The 15,431-nt window shown below is 30.2% G+C and overlaps 2 protein-coding genes and 1 long non-coding RNA gene across 3 annotated transcripts in view; all 3 read right to left on the bottom strand.

The window, feature by feature from the left end:
* LOC111633584 (multidrug resistance-associated protein 4-like) overlaps positions 1-13,065 on the bottom strand; it is a 43,481-nt gene extending 30,416 nt beyond the window's left edge. The window contains exons 1-9 of the mRNA XM_023378192.1: positions 12,953-13,065; positions 12,069-12,155; positions 11,733-11,924; positions 11,385-11,479; positions 8,701-8,787; positions 8,541-8,637; positions 7,798-7,989; positions 6,346-6,521; positions 836-1,116 (exon numbers count right to left, since the gene is read on the bottom strand). Of these exons, the coding sequence (XP_023233960.1) occupies positions 836-1,116; positions 6,346-6,521; positions 7,798-7,989; positions 8,541-8,637; positions 8,701-8,787; positions 11,385-11,479; positions 11,733-11,924; positions 12,069-12,155; positions 12,953-12,982 (1,237 nt within the window). The 5' untranslated portion in view covers positions 12,983-13,065. The remainder of the gene's footprint in view (positions 1-835; positions 1,117-6,345; positions 6,522-7,797; positions 7,990-8,540; positions 8,638-8,700; positions 8,788-11,384; positions 11,480-11,732; positions 11,925-12,068; positions 12,156-12,952) is intronic.
* LOC111633594 lies at positions 6,482-8,712 on the bottom strand. The gene is made up of 3 exons (XR_002758076.1): positions 8,541-8,712; positions 7,798-7,989; positions 6,482-6,521 (listed from the first exon to the last, which is right to left on the bottom strand). It is a non-coding gene; the product is annotated as an uncharacterized LOC111633594 (long non-coding RNA).
* A 703-nt stretch (positions 13,066-13,768) lies between the features above and the next one.
* LOC111633583 (ABC transporter C family member 5-like) overlaps positions 13,769-15,431 on the bottom strand; it is a 27,380-nt gene continuing 25,717 nt past the window's right edge. Inside the window, exon 7 of the mRNA XM_023378191.1 lies at positions 13,769-13,891. Within this exon, the coding sequence (XP_023233959.1) occupies positions 13,769-13,891 (123 nt within the window). The remainder of the gene's footprint in view (positions 13,892-15,431) is intronic.

The raw sequence follows: 15,431 nt of genomic DNA, 5'->3' as shown, positions 1-15,431 counted from the left end.
TGACTTAAAAAATCTTAAAAATATGGAAATGGTTTACGAAAACTGAATGAAACTGCTATATAGTAAACAAAACTTTCAATTTTCACATGTGTAATTACATAATTTTCGAGCATAGTTGTAAAAATTAATTTTTCGAATTTGATTGAAAATACTATTTCTTTACAAGAAATTTCGCAAGAAGTTGCTTAAGTTTCCAATCAAAAATGTTACACTGTATATGTGTGTAAAATTTACTTCTTATTAGTAAAACTTTAGTAACAAGTAAATTTTCATTAAGTTCAAGATAGAACATATGAAATCAGTTTACTTCTTTAGCAGTTGACATTTTTAATACTAAAATTAAATATCATCAATGCCATTCATACAGAAACTACTATGTGAAATCTTCCATAATTGTTTGATCACCGCCAGTGGCCAAGACTCTTTGTACCCTGAACACTGGGAGTTCGGTCATGGGTTCGTGCCTCGCTCGGACTGGCTGGCCACGTGGAGTTTTCCGGGTTTTCTGCGGGTCTGTAACGCCAAAATAGGTGCCAGTTTTAAAAATCTCCTGGAAGGCATCGCCCAAGTGTTGCGTTGCTATAACTTAACAAACAAATTGTTAGACCATCCTGAAATATTAATCTAAATAAGTGTCACCCTCCAAAAACACTGTAGTGTACTGTACGGTACATATACAGATAATTGGCTTCTTTTTATGTTTTTGTGTTCAGATGGATCTCAAACATGGAAAATTTCACATGTTTTACAGGGTCAGATTTCAGACTATTCGAATACTTTGCCATATCTATGTAAGTCACTAAAAAGTAAAATTAAATAAATATATTTTACATACCAACAGCATTGTTATCCAAAAATGATATTGGAGTTCTCATAATACAATGGAGCATTTTATTGTGAAGGTTGATAGAGGCAGCTGTGAAATATTTGTACAATAATAATACAGAAAGTAACATCATGATGTATACTACACATATAAGTCCAAAATAAGCATATATGTTAAATTCTTCAGTATGATAAAAATTTTTGCCTTCAATATTATTTAAAATTGTACTCTTGGATGTAATGTTTTCGAGTTTCCCTATACTTTGGCTATAGATTCTGTTATCTTTCAACCTGAAAATTAAATATAAAATAACAGTTAATTTTTGGGAAGTTCCCAACAGTAGTTTATAAAGATGAAATACTAAAATACATTAAAAATAAACTAATATCTAAAAATTATGTTTGAAACTAGAAGATTGTCAGATTTCAATATATGTATTAGAATACAAAAATTATTTCAGTTCAAATTTAAACAAACGAAAAAAAACTAGCAAATAAATATAGGTCTAAATCAGTGATTCCCAAACTTTTTCGATGCACAGCCCCTTTGTTCCATAAAGTTATACCCAACGCCCCTAACCCATTTTCTCTTGTGAGAGAAAGGATTGGAAATATTCTTAGGAAAACTTTTCTATGAATCTCACACTTTGTGCCCTTACCGTACATTGTTGTCAACATCTGGAAACCATTAAACGCAATGTTTCCTCTTATCAGTTTAACAGAAGAAAGGGAACGGCTTCAGTGACACAGATTTTGCCTTTGGTCACCGTTCAATAACCTGCCTCCAGCGCCCCCTAGATTTATTCATTGCCAACAAGGTAGCGTTATTGCCCACTTTGAGAAACGCTGGTCTAAATTAATTGCTTGTTTTATTTATACTAAAAAAAATAGAAAATATAAATTTTTTACTCAAAAACTGAAAAATAATTGTATTGCAAAAATATACGACCAATGACATTTAATTGCCAGTGAATCCATCATTTATCAAAATAACTTTGTAATATTCGTTTTTATAGGGTAAGCAAGATTTTTTAACCATGTAGTGGCAATCGCAGCTTTGACATCTTTAATATTTCGGCATTGTTTCCTGCTGTGTACACATACCTAATTATCAGATTGCATAAATTTTCTATCGAGTTCAAATAACGGGAATAGGTAAGTCAATTCATAATCCAAGAGTCTTTATACAGTACTTATTTAAAAGCAGAGTTTTCATTATAGAATTGTGCACTATCCTGTTAAAATTGGAAATATAGACAAAAAACTTTTTTCTCTAAATGTCAGAAAATCTCTTCAAGATATATTCATATTCGAATGTATTCATTCAACCATTTATGAACGATGAATTGATTTCTTAAAAGCATTCAACCATACTAATATCTTGACTGATTTTACTTTTTGTTGAGGTTAGGCAAGCAAAAATTTGTTTTCACCAGGAATCCAGACAGTAAAATGTCAAACTCTTGGAACCATCGAAGATAAAACTTTTCTCCTCAGTCCAAATAATATTAACTTCATTTTGGTCTTTATGACAATTTATCTTTGGTCCATGCCAGTTATTTTACTAGGTGTTATTTCAGACATGGTCCTGCTTTTCTTTCATTTAAATAGTAGATATGTTGTTAATTTTACCATCTTAGGCAATGTGGATTTGATGGGTACAATAACATCAGGCGTTTCGCTACTTTACATAACAATGTTCTTGTCGCTTATATTTGTCGGTTAATTGATTGCTGCTTCGTCGTAAAATTTTAATTTCAAACCTGCCTTGTTTGTTTCTCTTCATATTGCATACCAAGATTAATATTACACTACTGTGCAAAAAAATTTTCTTCAGCTGTTTTTCTATAGCAATATCAGAACTTCCATTGTCATGGAATGTCGTGTTTCAATCACACTCATACAGAGGAAAGTACCCACTGTTAATATATCACAACAATTTCTATAAAATAAAATATGCCACTGTTCGAAGTTACAAACTGTTGTTATTTGTTTATAGTGAAATATTATGTGATAGTAAATAATTGTATGAATTACTCAAAAATAAGGCTAGTGGCATTTTTGAGTAATTTATAAAAATATTCCCTACCAGTTAAAAGAGGAAAGGTGGTATTATGGAACCCCTCCATTTCAGACTGATAATAGATTCGAACTCTAGCAAATTGTGGCTGAACTACACTAGGCAGACATCTATAGCAAGAGGAAGACGCCCCCACTTCAGTTATGTGGTTGCGATCAGTGAAACAGGATGTTTGCGTGTTTTGCATTTCCAAACTCTGGAATAGTAAGTGAATTTAATTACTTCTAAAATATAAATCATGTAGTTGTAGGTTCCTGGTGCATGTGTCCCATTTTAGAGGCCTAGGAGTACATATGATGTTCACGTTTTTAAACTTTGTTGTCAAAAAAATTTAAGTTAACCCAAGATGGCGATGCGTGAAATACAAACTCCATTGGTGCTTCTAATATGGAATCATTAAGACTCCTCTAAGGTTTCGTATTATCCACAAATTCAAATTATGAAATAATTTTTGTAAAAGTATGTGATGGATAAATGAAAAAATTAGAAAAAGATACATAAAACTATAAATAAGTAGATATAGTTATATTCAGAAGTTATTTTGGTTAAGAAACTACTTTTCGACTTTACAGAAGCTTTGAAAAACCACACTTAAAGTTATGCTAGTGAAAAATCCAATTAGAAACATTTAGTTTAATAGTTACCAGTACTTTTCGCACAAAATATGTGGGCGTAGTTATGATATTTTGTTTACAATTCACTGTAATGGAAATGGGGTTTCATAATACCACCTTCTTCTATACCTATATCACTATAAACTGATGGAATATCATTGTAATACATTTGATTTTTATTTTTGATTGTAAATAGAATAAATAATTCTTTTACACTTTTATTTATTTTTGTCGCTATTTGTTTAACTGCAATAAATTATTACTTCAGAAAATTGANCTCAGGGTGGATATAGGCTGTATATTATTCCGTTAAACATTCATATAAATTAAATGATATCATCTACGGTTAAGGCTTTTATGTCCAACAGATGGCGCTACGAGTACGACGCCCTAAGTTTGCTTTTCTCTGAGGCATTATGCTTTTCTATGAAAATGAACTAAAACAGATCATCTTCTATCTATCTATATAAATAAAAATGTAATGTTCGTTTGTTCCTACCGATTCCTTTGAAATTTTCACACAACGCTGCATTCAAATACGCACGTCTTTTTATATAATATACGTGTCGAAATTCCCCCCACTGAAAAGAGATGGTTAGGATTAAGGCTTAACGTAAAAAACTCTGCTTCTATTTATACTATTTTAGATGCGGTTTTTTTGCGTTTTTTATTGCGTTTTAATAGGGTACATCAACAGAATGTACACTAAGAAGGTATTTTTTTATATTCCCCGCGGGGGAGTGGGACAGAATTAAGGCTTACTGTGAAACACTTGGCTTCTATTATATTATTTTAGATGCGGGTTTTTGCGATTGCGTTTTAATAGGGTATGTCAAGAGAATGTACACTAAGAAGAAATTTTTCGTAAAATCCCCCCCCTACAAGGGAAGTGTTATACATTTATAATAGATACATTTTGAGCCATAACAACGCGTGGCGGAGTCTGCTAGTTGGAAATATAGACAAGAAACCTTTTTCTCCAAATGTCAGAAAATATCTTCAAGATTTATTCATATTCGAATGTATTTATTCAATCATTTATGAACAACGAATTGATTTCTTAAGATCATTCAATCATACCAATATCTTGACTAATTCTATTTTTTGTTGAGGTTTGGGCAAGCAAAAATTTGTTTTTACCAGGAACCCAGACAGTAAAATGTCCAACTCTTGGAACCATCAAAGATAAAAATTTTCTTTTCAGTACAAATAATCTTAACTTCATTTTGGTCTTTATAACAATTTATCTTTGGTCCATGTCAGTTATTTTACTAGGTGTTATTTTAGATATTGCCCTGCTTTTCTTTTATTTAAATAGTAGATATGTTGTTAATTTTACCATCTTAGGCAATGTGGATTTGATGGGTACAATAACATCAGGCGTTTGCGCTACTTTACATAACAATGTTCTTGTCGCTTATATTTGTCGGTTAATTGATTGCTGCTTCATTGTAAAATTTTAATTTCAAAGATGCCTTGTTTGTTTCTCTTCATATTGCACACCAAGATTAATATTACACTACAGAAAAAATTTTCTTCAGCTGTTTTTCTATAGCAATATCAGAACTTTCATTTTCATGGAGTGTCGTGTTTCAATCACACTCATACAGAGGAAAGTACCCACTGTTAATATAATATCACAACAATTAATAATGCTATAAAATAAAATATGCCACTGATCGAAGTTACAAACTGTTGTTACCCGTTTATAGTGAAATATTATATGTGATAGTAAATAATTGTATGAATTACTCAAAAATATAAGGCTAGTGGCATTTTTGAGTAATTTATAAAAATATTCCCTAACAGTTAAAAGAGCAAAGGTGGTATTATGGAACCCCTCCATTTCAGACTGATAATAGATTCGAACTCTAGCAAATTGTGGCTGAACTGCACTAGGCAGACATCCATAGCAAGAGGAAAACACCTCCCACTTCAGTTATGTGGTTGAGTTCAGTGTTTTGTATTTCCAAACTCTGGAATGGTAAGTGAATTTAATTACTTCTAAAATATAAATCATGTAGTTGTAGGTTCCAGGTGCATGTGTTCTATTCTAGAGTCCTAGGAGTACACATGATGTTCACGTTTTTAAACTTTGTTGTATAAAAAATTTAAGTTAACCCAAGATGGCGATGCGTGAAATACAAACCCCATTGGTGCTTTTAATATGGAATCCGACTCCTCTAAGGTTCCGTATTATCCACAAATTCAAATTGTGAAATAATTTTTGTAAAAGTATGTGATGGATGAATGAGAAATAAATTAGAAATAGATACATAAAACTATAAATAAGTAGATATAGTTATATTCAGAAGTTATTTTAGTTAAAAAAGTACTTTTTGACTTTATTTTACAGAAGCCTTGAAAAACCATACTTAAAGTTATGCTACCGAAAAATCCAATTAGTAACATTTAGTTTAATAGATACCAGTACTTTTCGCACAAAATATGTAGGCATAGTTATGATATTTTGTTTACAATTCACTGTAATGAAAATGGGGTTTCATAATACCACCTTCTCCTATACCTATATCACTATAAACTGATGACAGATCATTGTAATACATTTGATTTTTATTTTTGATTGTAAATAGAATAAATAATTCTTTTACACTTTTATTCATTTTTGTCGCTATTTGTTTAACTGCAATAAGTTATTACTTCAGAAAATTGAGGTAGCCTTATATTTTTGCATAGAAACATCATAATAACTTGCTGACATTGTAAAATAAATATAACTTATATATAGTAGTACGTTTTTAAACATTTTATTTAAATAACAAATTCACATGCAAAAAAGTTATAACAATTTTATGAATAACCTACCATTTGATCAACCAATAGTCACTGGCACTTGTAATAACTTGAGATGCAACTAGAATAATGAATATAACAATCTTGAAGAAGAAACCTGGACCAGCATTCAAATAAGCTTTATAAACTAAAATTTCTACTTTTCCATCTCCTCCTTCATCTCGTGGTAATTTGTTTTCTTGAAATTTCTGCAGGAAATAATGTCAAAAATTATAGAAATTCTTTTTTGAATTGTGTTAAAATTTTAATAACTACCAGGAAAATAAATAAGAAGTAGAAACATCTTTCTGTTTTGAAAATGAGATATTTTTCATATTACTTGAAACCCTACTCGCTGGAGTTAAGATGGATAAATTGGAAGCCATTCAAAATTTTAATCATGATGTGACCGCAAGAAAGACACGAGACTATACTAAACCAGAAAAAGTCGCGTAGTAAAAAGTTGCAATGGCCTATTTGAAATAAATTTAGATTAATCTAGGCATTAAATATGAAAATAAAATATATTGTCTGTTATTTTTGTGAAGATATAATTTGTCAACATTGTTATTTTACAAAATTTCGATGATTGCATGAATCAATTGAAAGTACAGTGCCTTCACTTTTTGTTACAATTTACTGCACGCGGTCAACTTTGGTGATACATGTAATGGAAATGCGTGTATCACATTGTCTGGAATTCATAGATAGAAAATCATTGAGATTTTTCGAATTTGTCCATAAGTTATTGAAAAATTGATTTTTTTAGATATAAGGAATGTAACTGACACATCTCGGTTATTCTAATATAAAATTATTCATTCAGATAACTGCTATATCTATATCTATACTACTATATAAAGAGACAACGTATTTTTCGTTTGTAAACACTAACCATGGAAACTACTGAACCAATAATTACTAAATTTTAACTGTAGCATCTTTATGATCCCCGGAATGTTTACCACTAATCAAACCTACAGATATTTTATTAAATAAAACTGCAATGGATTTCTGTCTGTCTATTTGTCTCTCTCTTCACTAGATGGCAACACATGAATTAGTACTTTCTGGCTAAAAGAAAAGTCTATTATTAAAGTTTACTATTATATTAAAGAACTGACATTAAATTATAATTAGTTAATTAGCAAAATCTTGGAGGAATTAAGAAAGTGACGTCATCATGGTAGATGACAGTATGTGTACATATGAAGGGTTTTCGAATCGTTACGCATTAATTTCTACAGGTAATTGTACAAAATATTTGAAATTCAGAAAACAGTTCAGAAAACAACTGATATTGGTAGATGATCTTGGGTTTGCAACTTCACCAATAGGCAGAACACACGAATTTTTCCAGTTTTCTTTCACATTTGTAACAACTACATAAATGCTCTTGTTCTATCGAAACTCTTACTGGAATTCATTCCTCCTCTGTTGATTGCACACGTGTAACGTTGCCAATAACAAATAAACCAAACTTACTTTGTTGCTGTTATTATTATCTTCAATGTCATCAATCAAATCAGATTCAGTAGTTTCAATTATTTCATCACCATTGAAAAGTACATTTTTTAAGTCCTTGCTATTTTCAGCTATTTCTTTCTTTGACAAAATTCCTTTAAGCATTTTAGAGTTTTTCATCTGATTGTAATTGCCAACAAACTCACATTTTCCCTGAAATAATATAATAATAATACTATAAAATAATTGTTTTTATATATTTTATATAAAAATTTTATGTTAAACTTATAAACCTAAAAAATCTCTTGTTAAATTATTAAGTACTTACTTATTTTTATTAAATTTATTAGTAACAAATATGTAATTACCATTATATTTACATATGTATGTTTTAATTTGTGATGGATGCAATCCCTGTTTTATTTTTACTACTATACAGAATAAAAATAATTGTTCTTTAATACACAAATATCGAAGTATGATAAAAATTAATGAACACTGGTAATTAATTATTCATATATTTACATTTAAACCATTGACTCAACAACTAGTATTTTACACATCAAAGTGATCTTTATTTCAGTGTGAGATACATATTATAATGTATCCCACACTAAAATAAAGATCATTTTGTAAAAAAGTGTACTGTATTTCAAAAATCGTTTTTGTTGGTAGCTCGCCTATATTTTGTTCCGACATATTGACGTAAATGCCGATACACACATAATTTACAACCAAACTAAATAAACAATCAATATATTCACCTTATTTAACAGTAAAATTTTACTTGCAGAGTTTAAAAAGTGTATTTGATGCGTAACAAGAATGCAAATCTTGTCTTTCAAATATTCTATTATACATCTGAAATAAATGAAAAGTTGAAATACGGTATATTTACTTTCTAAGTAATACTTAGACGTTTACTTTTCGAATATATGTTTTGCCACTGGAACATCAACAGCACTTAATGGATCATCAAAGAGGAATATATCTGCATCTAGGTATAGTGCTCTAGGAATACAAACAAAAATACAATAATAATACGATATTACAAACGTATAACAAATGTAAAAAATAATCCATGCATAGAAGAAAACCTTATATTGATTTTTACCGATTTTTGTATATTAACTAGGATATTGTATATGTTATTTAAATTCATACCTGCTTTTATACTCCACAAGTAAAGAATCTAAACTGGCATTAATTATATTTGTTTTTATTTGAACACTATAATTTATAATTTTACAATATTCATACTCTCTGCCATGTACTGTACAGCTAATATGAGAGCACCATAGAAACATTTTAAAATGAAAAGAATCACTGACTAAGATATAACATTATGTACATTTTTAGGTAATGTTTCTTTCTAGGATTTAGTAATTAAATTCAAATGCACTGTACTGTATATATAATATTACTCAAATTTTACTGAACTCTATATATTTTACTATAACTATTATATATTCATTAGGATAATACTCATACGTTTGCACTCATAAAAATAGTTAATCTTCACCAATGGTTTTTAGGTAATGGTGGAAAGTTGAGAAAACGGCATACAAATAAAAATATCAAGATAATAAAAATAACCATCAGTTTTCCTTTATTTATATGACATTTATTGTTTAATGCTAATAAAAACATCCTGTTTAAAGCTGTTTCAGTTACATTATTTCCTCCAATGCATCCAATGATCGACATGTATCTGTTGAACGTTTATTGGATACATGTGCAGTACCTTCAGATTACTCTAAATTTTCTCTAAACAAGCGTGAGCATCTTTGGGATATACTAATGGATTTTTTTATGCTGTGGTCTTCGTTTTATTTCTGCAGTTGACTATTTTTTATCACAAAATTAAATATTTCTACCGAAAAGAACACCACAAAATTATCTTCTTACAGTCGATTTCCGTCAGTTCTTCAGCTGCAAGTTTGACTGTGGATGTGGTATCTGAAAGATAGCTGATTCACTACCTAACATTCGAACAACAAAATTTTAATCCTCGAAAATTTGTGTCTTCTGTCTGAATAGGACGGTATGCAGCCGATAATTTTTTATTGTCTTGGATGTAACTTAATCCGATGATTTTTTAATTGGCCGCAGTGCAGATTTCAAAGACATGTCAATAGAAATTTAATCATTGATGCATTCGATAATTTTTCTTACTTGGTGGCATCTGCAGTTAGATTTAGAAGTTTTTATTATGCCAGTTACACGACTTTGCAAAATTCCCGTGCAAATTGTTTGAAAAAATAAAATAATTATATTTTCGCATTGCTCACGTTGGCTGTCCAAAGACAGGGTATATTATGAATTCATAGCAAAACATGACGATTTTCTCTTCATATCCCTATTAAAATCTTCAAGAAATTCTTGGAAAAGTAGGGTGTAATCCATCTCTTTTTGTTATGTTTTTAGTAGCAATAAATAAAAGCATCGAAATTTTTAACACAACGAAGCTTTGCTAATCTTCCAATAACATTTGCAGTGCTCTTATCATTACTGTCTGAATTACAACAAAAGACAACTGTAATTCTATTAAACTTTATTCTTCTTGCCACATTTCACAGATGCATGAAAATCGTTTTTTCAGGTTGTTATCGGTAAACTAAAGTGATAAAATGTTATACATAGCTTTCATGCCACACTGCTCTATTATTTTCAACAGATTAGATCTTTCCTGTTCTACGCCATCCAGACCTTCAGCAATTTTACCACTTTTCAATCACTAAGCCATAACACTGTTTAAACCGATGCAGCCACTCGTTACTGTAACTAAAATTACTATTGTCGAAATTATTTTCGTATCGCAGCTTTTTCTTATAACAACATCTGTAACAGTGCCATTTTTTGCACAAGCTGAATCCATATAACTAATGTATTTTCAAGTTCGTTATGTCTTCATCTTTACATTTTTCCAATGGCTCTATTTTCTGCATTTATTTACCTGCTTTTTTGGTTTAAAGTATCTACCTGTCTGACTGTTAACATCTTTTCTTCCAGACAATAGAAAAGTGACTGGCAGTATAATTTTGAGAACAGCATGCAGAGTTTTTACTGTATACACAGAATCCTTGCTTATCACTGATTGAAATAATACCTTTCTTTTTCAGTGCATAAAAGACTAAATTAATTAGAGTGTAAAGTACAATATGTATTATAAAGCAAGAATTCTGACTTGACTGAGAGAATGTAAGTCCAGCTCTTTTTCTAGCTTTTATTTGGGCTGTGAGCAGAATATAATTATGTTAAAAGTCTCTTCTAAATTTGAATTGATAAGGAAAACCCCGTTAGTGGTATCGAAACTTCTTCTTTTTCAAAATTTCATATTGCTGGAAACTCTTGTTACGATACTATTTTACCTTAATATATGTGAAATAAAATTGTGACGGTTAATCCGAAATATTTTGAATGTAAAATAATTATATTTTAAATCATGGTTGGCTAATGGCGGAAGACAGAGTGGTGGTTTACGTTATCGATTTAATATGGAACTAATTGTTTTTCGAGAGTTTTGGAGGAACTTCCGAAGTCGCACTACATAAAGGGGCAGTTGAAACTGGATTGACTGTATAATATTAATATAAGACCTGTCTTACCTTGCTAGATTAATTTTTGCTTTTTGACCACCGCTCATTATTACTCCTCTTTCTCCTACAATAGTCAGATCTCCTTTAGGAAATATTCTTATATCCTAAAATAAGTATAAATACAAAATAATTCTACATAATATGCATTAAACCAGACATTGGTTAGTTATTCAGTAGAAAAATGCAATAGTATTATTACTATTCCATGATATAATTCTGTTAAAAACAATAGATAGCTTAATATAATACATAAAACTATTTGTCGTTTTTATTAATTGCTGTGATCAGACAACTTTTCCTCTATAATTTACATAAAAACTAAAATGTGCTAATTAGACCATAAAACCATAGTCTTACCTTTTCAAGAGCCGTTATATGCAAGACATTTTTGTATTTCTGTTCTTCATATTCTTCCCCGAACAAAATATTTTCTCTGATAGTTGCGTTGAACACCCAAGCTTCTTGAGAAGCATACGCGATTTTTCCTTTTATTGACACTTCACCAGAAGTAACAGGAATCTCTCTCAACATGGACATTAAAAGAGATGTCTAATGAAATTAATAGCTTTATTTTTTAATTTGAAGTATGCCTACTTTTTATATAAAATTGGTTTTATATTCATGTAAGTTTAAATTACAAGTTTTATATGTTTCCTTTATTACGATATAAAACTAAAAACACAAGTAATTTACCTTTCCCGATCCAACAGGACCTATAATAGTTAATAAATCTCCAGACTGAACGTTTAAAGATATCCCACTTAATGTTGGTTCAGATTCCTTTTAAAAAGAAAAGTTACTAAAATATGCATGACTAATGTTAAACCTTACCAATCAGAAATAAAAATCTACTATACATTAATTCATGGTAATACCAATATTATTTTATTAAAAAAACAAAATAAAGTTTATTGTTAATAAAAATTAAATATGCACATGTTATCAGTATTAAGTATATAATAGAAGTTCAGTAATCTGACATCCCGTAAAAACTAGTCTATAATCTGGAATTATACCTTAACTCTTGTAGGTCAGGCGAGAGATAGTTAATTTATTTTCGTGTAAAGACTAAATAGACATGGTCCCACTCCTAGGGTAAATGTGAATAAATTACTGATTGGATTATATAAACAAAAAATCCCTACTTGGTTAGGAGCAGATCAAATGTCAAAGCAATTGTTTTATTACACTAGAAAGAAAGATTTGTTTAAAAGTTTAAAAAATATTTTTCCAGGAATGGTTATTTTAATCAGGGCTGTGGAGTCGCGTAAAAATCTACCGACTCCAACTCCGACTCCGACTTTTCCTTACCATCAGACTCCGACTCTGACTCCGGCTAAAACACCTAAACTCCACGACTCCGACTCCTACTCCGACTACGACTCCACAGCCCTGCCAGGGCTGTGAAGTCGCGTAAAAATCTACCGACTCCGACTCCGACTCCGACTAAAACACCAAAACTCCACGACTCCGACTCCGACTTCACAGCCCTGATTTTAATTCAATTTTTAGTTTTTTGCCATATAGTCACGTAACCTAACATTAAAATTAATCCGTTGAAATAGAAATTGTCTTACTTTTCTCCATGTAGCTGTAACATTATCCATCCATATTCCAATTTCAGTTAACTTTGCACTTTCTTCTACAATTTTTATATCATTGTTGTCTTTTTCTTGAAGGAGGAGAAAGTCCTAAATTAAAATATAATACATTTTAATGTCATTGTTAAATTTTCTATATGACCACCTGACAGCGCGGAAATTTTCTCATTATAGAACTACTGCGAGAAGTCCAAAGTAAAATCCAGAAAATCAAAAAAACGACAGGAATAGGAGCTGTACTTAGAGAAATATCCAGCCTCGTGTATCTGAAGTACTTGAGTGTGTAAAAGTTTATGTGCAAGCTTTGATGTATTATAATTGCTATTTTTATGGTAATGTAATCCGTTATGAATTATTTTTTTGTGCATTATATGGCACTTTCTACAATTATTAGTAAATGTTCTCTTTTGATATGTGCTTTCCATATTTTGTTTTTTTTTGTATAATTTGGCCTCGTGTTATATCAAGACCAGTAAAAGATATCTATGCGTCATCTAGTATGAAAATCATATCCGTCACATTTATAGATTAGACTGTGACCAGAAAGAGACAGCCAGATACTCAGAGACATGGCCCTACTGTTTTCTTTGTCAGGTAAGTTTGTGATATTTTTGTGTTTTAGTTGTGTCTTTAATTAATTCCAGCACAAGTAACAATAATGACTGAGGTAGATTTCATTAATGTATTTTTGTAAATCGGTCTGTAATTCTATGGAATGATTATTGTAGAAATTTACTAAAATAGCGCATATTTGAAAACAACTAATATTGTGGTGATTGTTANAAATAGAAATTATCTTACTTTTCTCCATGTAGCTGTAACATTATCCATCCATATTCCAATTTCAGTTAACTTTGCACTTTCTTCTACAATTTTTATATCATTGTTGTCTTTTTCTTGAAGGAGGAGAAAGTCCTAAATTAGGATATAATATATTTTAATGTCATTGTTAAATTTTCTATATGACCACCTGACAGCGCGGAAATTTTCGCATTATAGAACCACTGCGAGAAGTCCAAAGTAAAATCCAGAAAATCAAAAAAACGACAGGAATAGGAGCTGTACTTAGAGAAATATCCAGCCTGATGTTCTGTAGTACTTGAGTGTGTAAAAGTTTATGTGCAAGCTTTGATGTATTATAATTGCTATTTTTATGGTAATGTAATCAGTTATTATTTATTTTTTTGTGCATTATATGGCACTTTCTACAATTATTAGTAAATGTTCTCTTTTGATATGTGCTTTCCATATTTTGTTTTTTTGTATAATTTGGCCTTGTGAGATAATAAAAGATATCTATGCGTCATCCAGTATGAAAATCTTATCCGTCACATTTATGGATTAGACTGTGACCAGAAAGAGACAGCCAGATACTCAGAGACATGGCCCTATATTTCTGGATTGATTTCCACGCAAAAGTTTTCGAAAATTTTTCTTGGGTTTTCCAAAGTGGTACACTATACCATCAGTTCCAGAGTAGTAGGTTGTGTGTTTACCATATGACAATTCATTATGACAAGTGCTTTCTAAAAAACTAAAAGAAACATATGTAAAAAATATTAAACTTAATTATTAATAAGGCGTGTATATACAGTATAATGTAAAATAAAAGTTTTTGTGAATATTTTCATGCAGTGCTTAGCTTCAAATAAAATTTTCAACATGGCAACTACACAGAAACAAACAAAGCATACGAAGTTTATTTTCTTTTTTAATGTATGTCTGTAATTTTTTAAAATTTCTTTCAGTCAGAATAAATAGTTTCCTTAAATATATAATTATAATCTATCTTATTAACTTAGATGTTATATTGTTTTCTAAGTGTATTGAGTCTGCTTGCCTAATTGTTTTTGTAATTTATTTTCATTCATTCAATTTCGATTCTACTGTTTTCTTTGTCAGGTAAGTTTGTGATATTTGTGTGTTTTAGTTTGTATTTAATTAATTCCAGCACAAGTAACAATAATGACTGGAGTAGATTTCATTAATGTGTTTTTGTAAATCGGTCTGTAATTCTATGAAATGATTATTGTAGAAATTTACTAAAATAGCGCATATTTGAATACAACTGACATTATGGTGATTGTTATTACTCTATGTTATAAAATATTTTTTCCCGTTTAATCTATACTAATATAATAAAGAGGTAATGTTTGTATGTATGTTAATTTGTATGCAGCAGGTAATCTCCAAAACTACTCATCCGATTTCAAAAATTTTTTCACCAATATTTAGAATGGAACTTCAAAATGAACATAGGCTTTATATTATTCCGTTAAATATGGGGGATGGACAGTTCTTTGCGGTAAGCCTTACGGGGAAGGCTTACCGTAAAGAACTCTGCTTCTATTCATACTATTTTAGATGCGGTTTTTTGCATTTTTGATTGCATTTTAATAGGGAACGTCAACAGAATGTACACTAAGAAGGGATTTTTCGATATTCCCCCCGGGGG

The sequence above is a fragment of the Centruroides sculpturatus genome, unplaced genomic scaffold (genome assembly GCF_000671375.1).
Source record: "Centruroides sculpturatus isolate CEXI.00-Female unplaced genomic scaffold, Cexi_2.0 scaffold551, whole genome shotgun sequence".
Taxonomy (NCBI): domain Eukaryota; kingdom Metazoa; phylum Arthropoda; class Arachnida; order Scorpiones; family Buthidae; genus Centruroides; species Centruroides sculpturatus.
The sequence above is the reverse complement of the archived record's forward strand: the minus strand, read 5'-3'. Positions and strand labels throughout refer to the sequence as shown.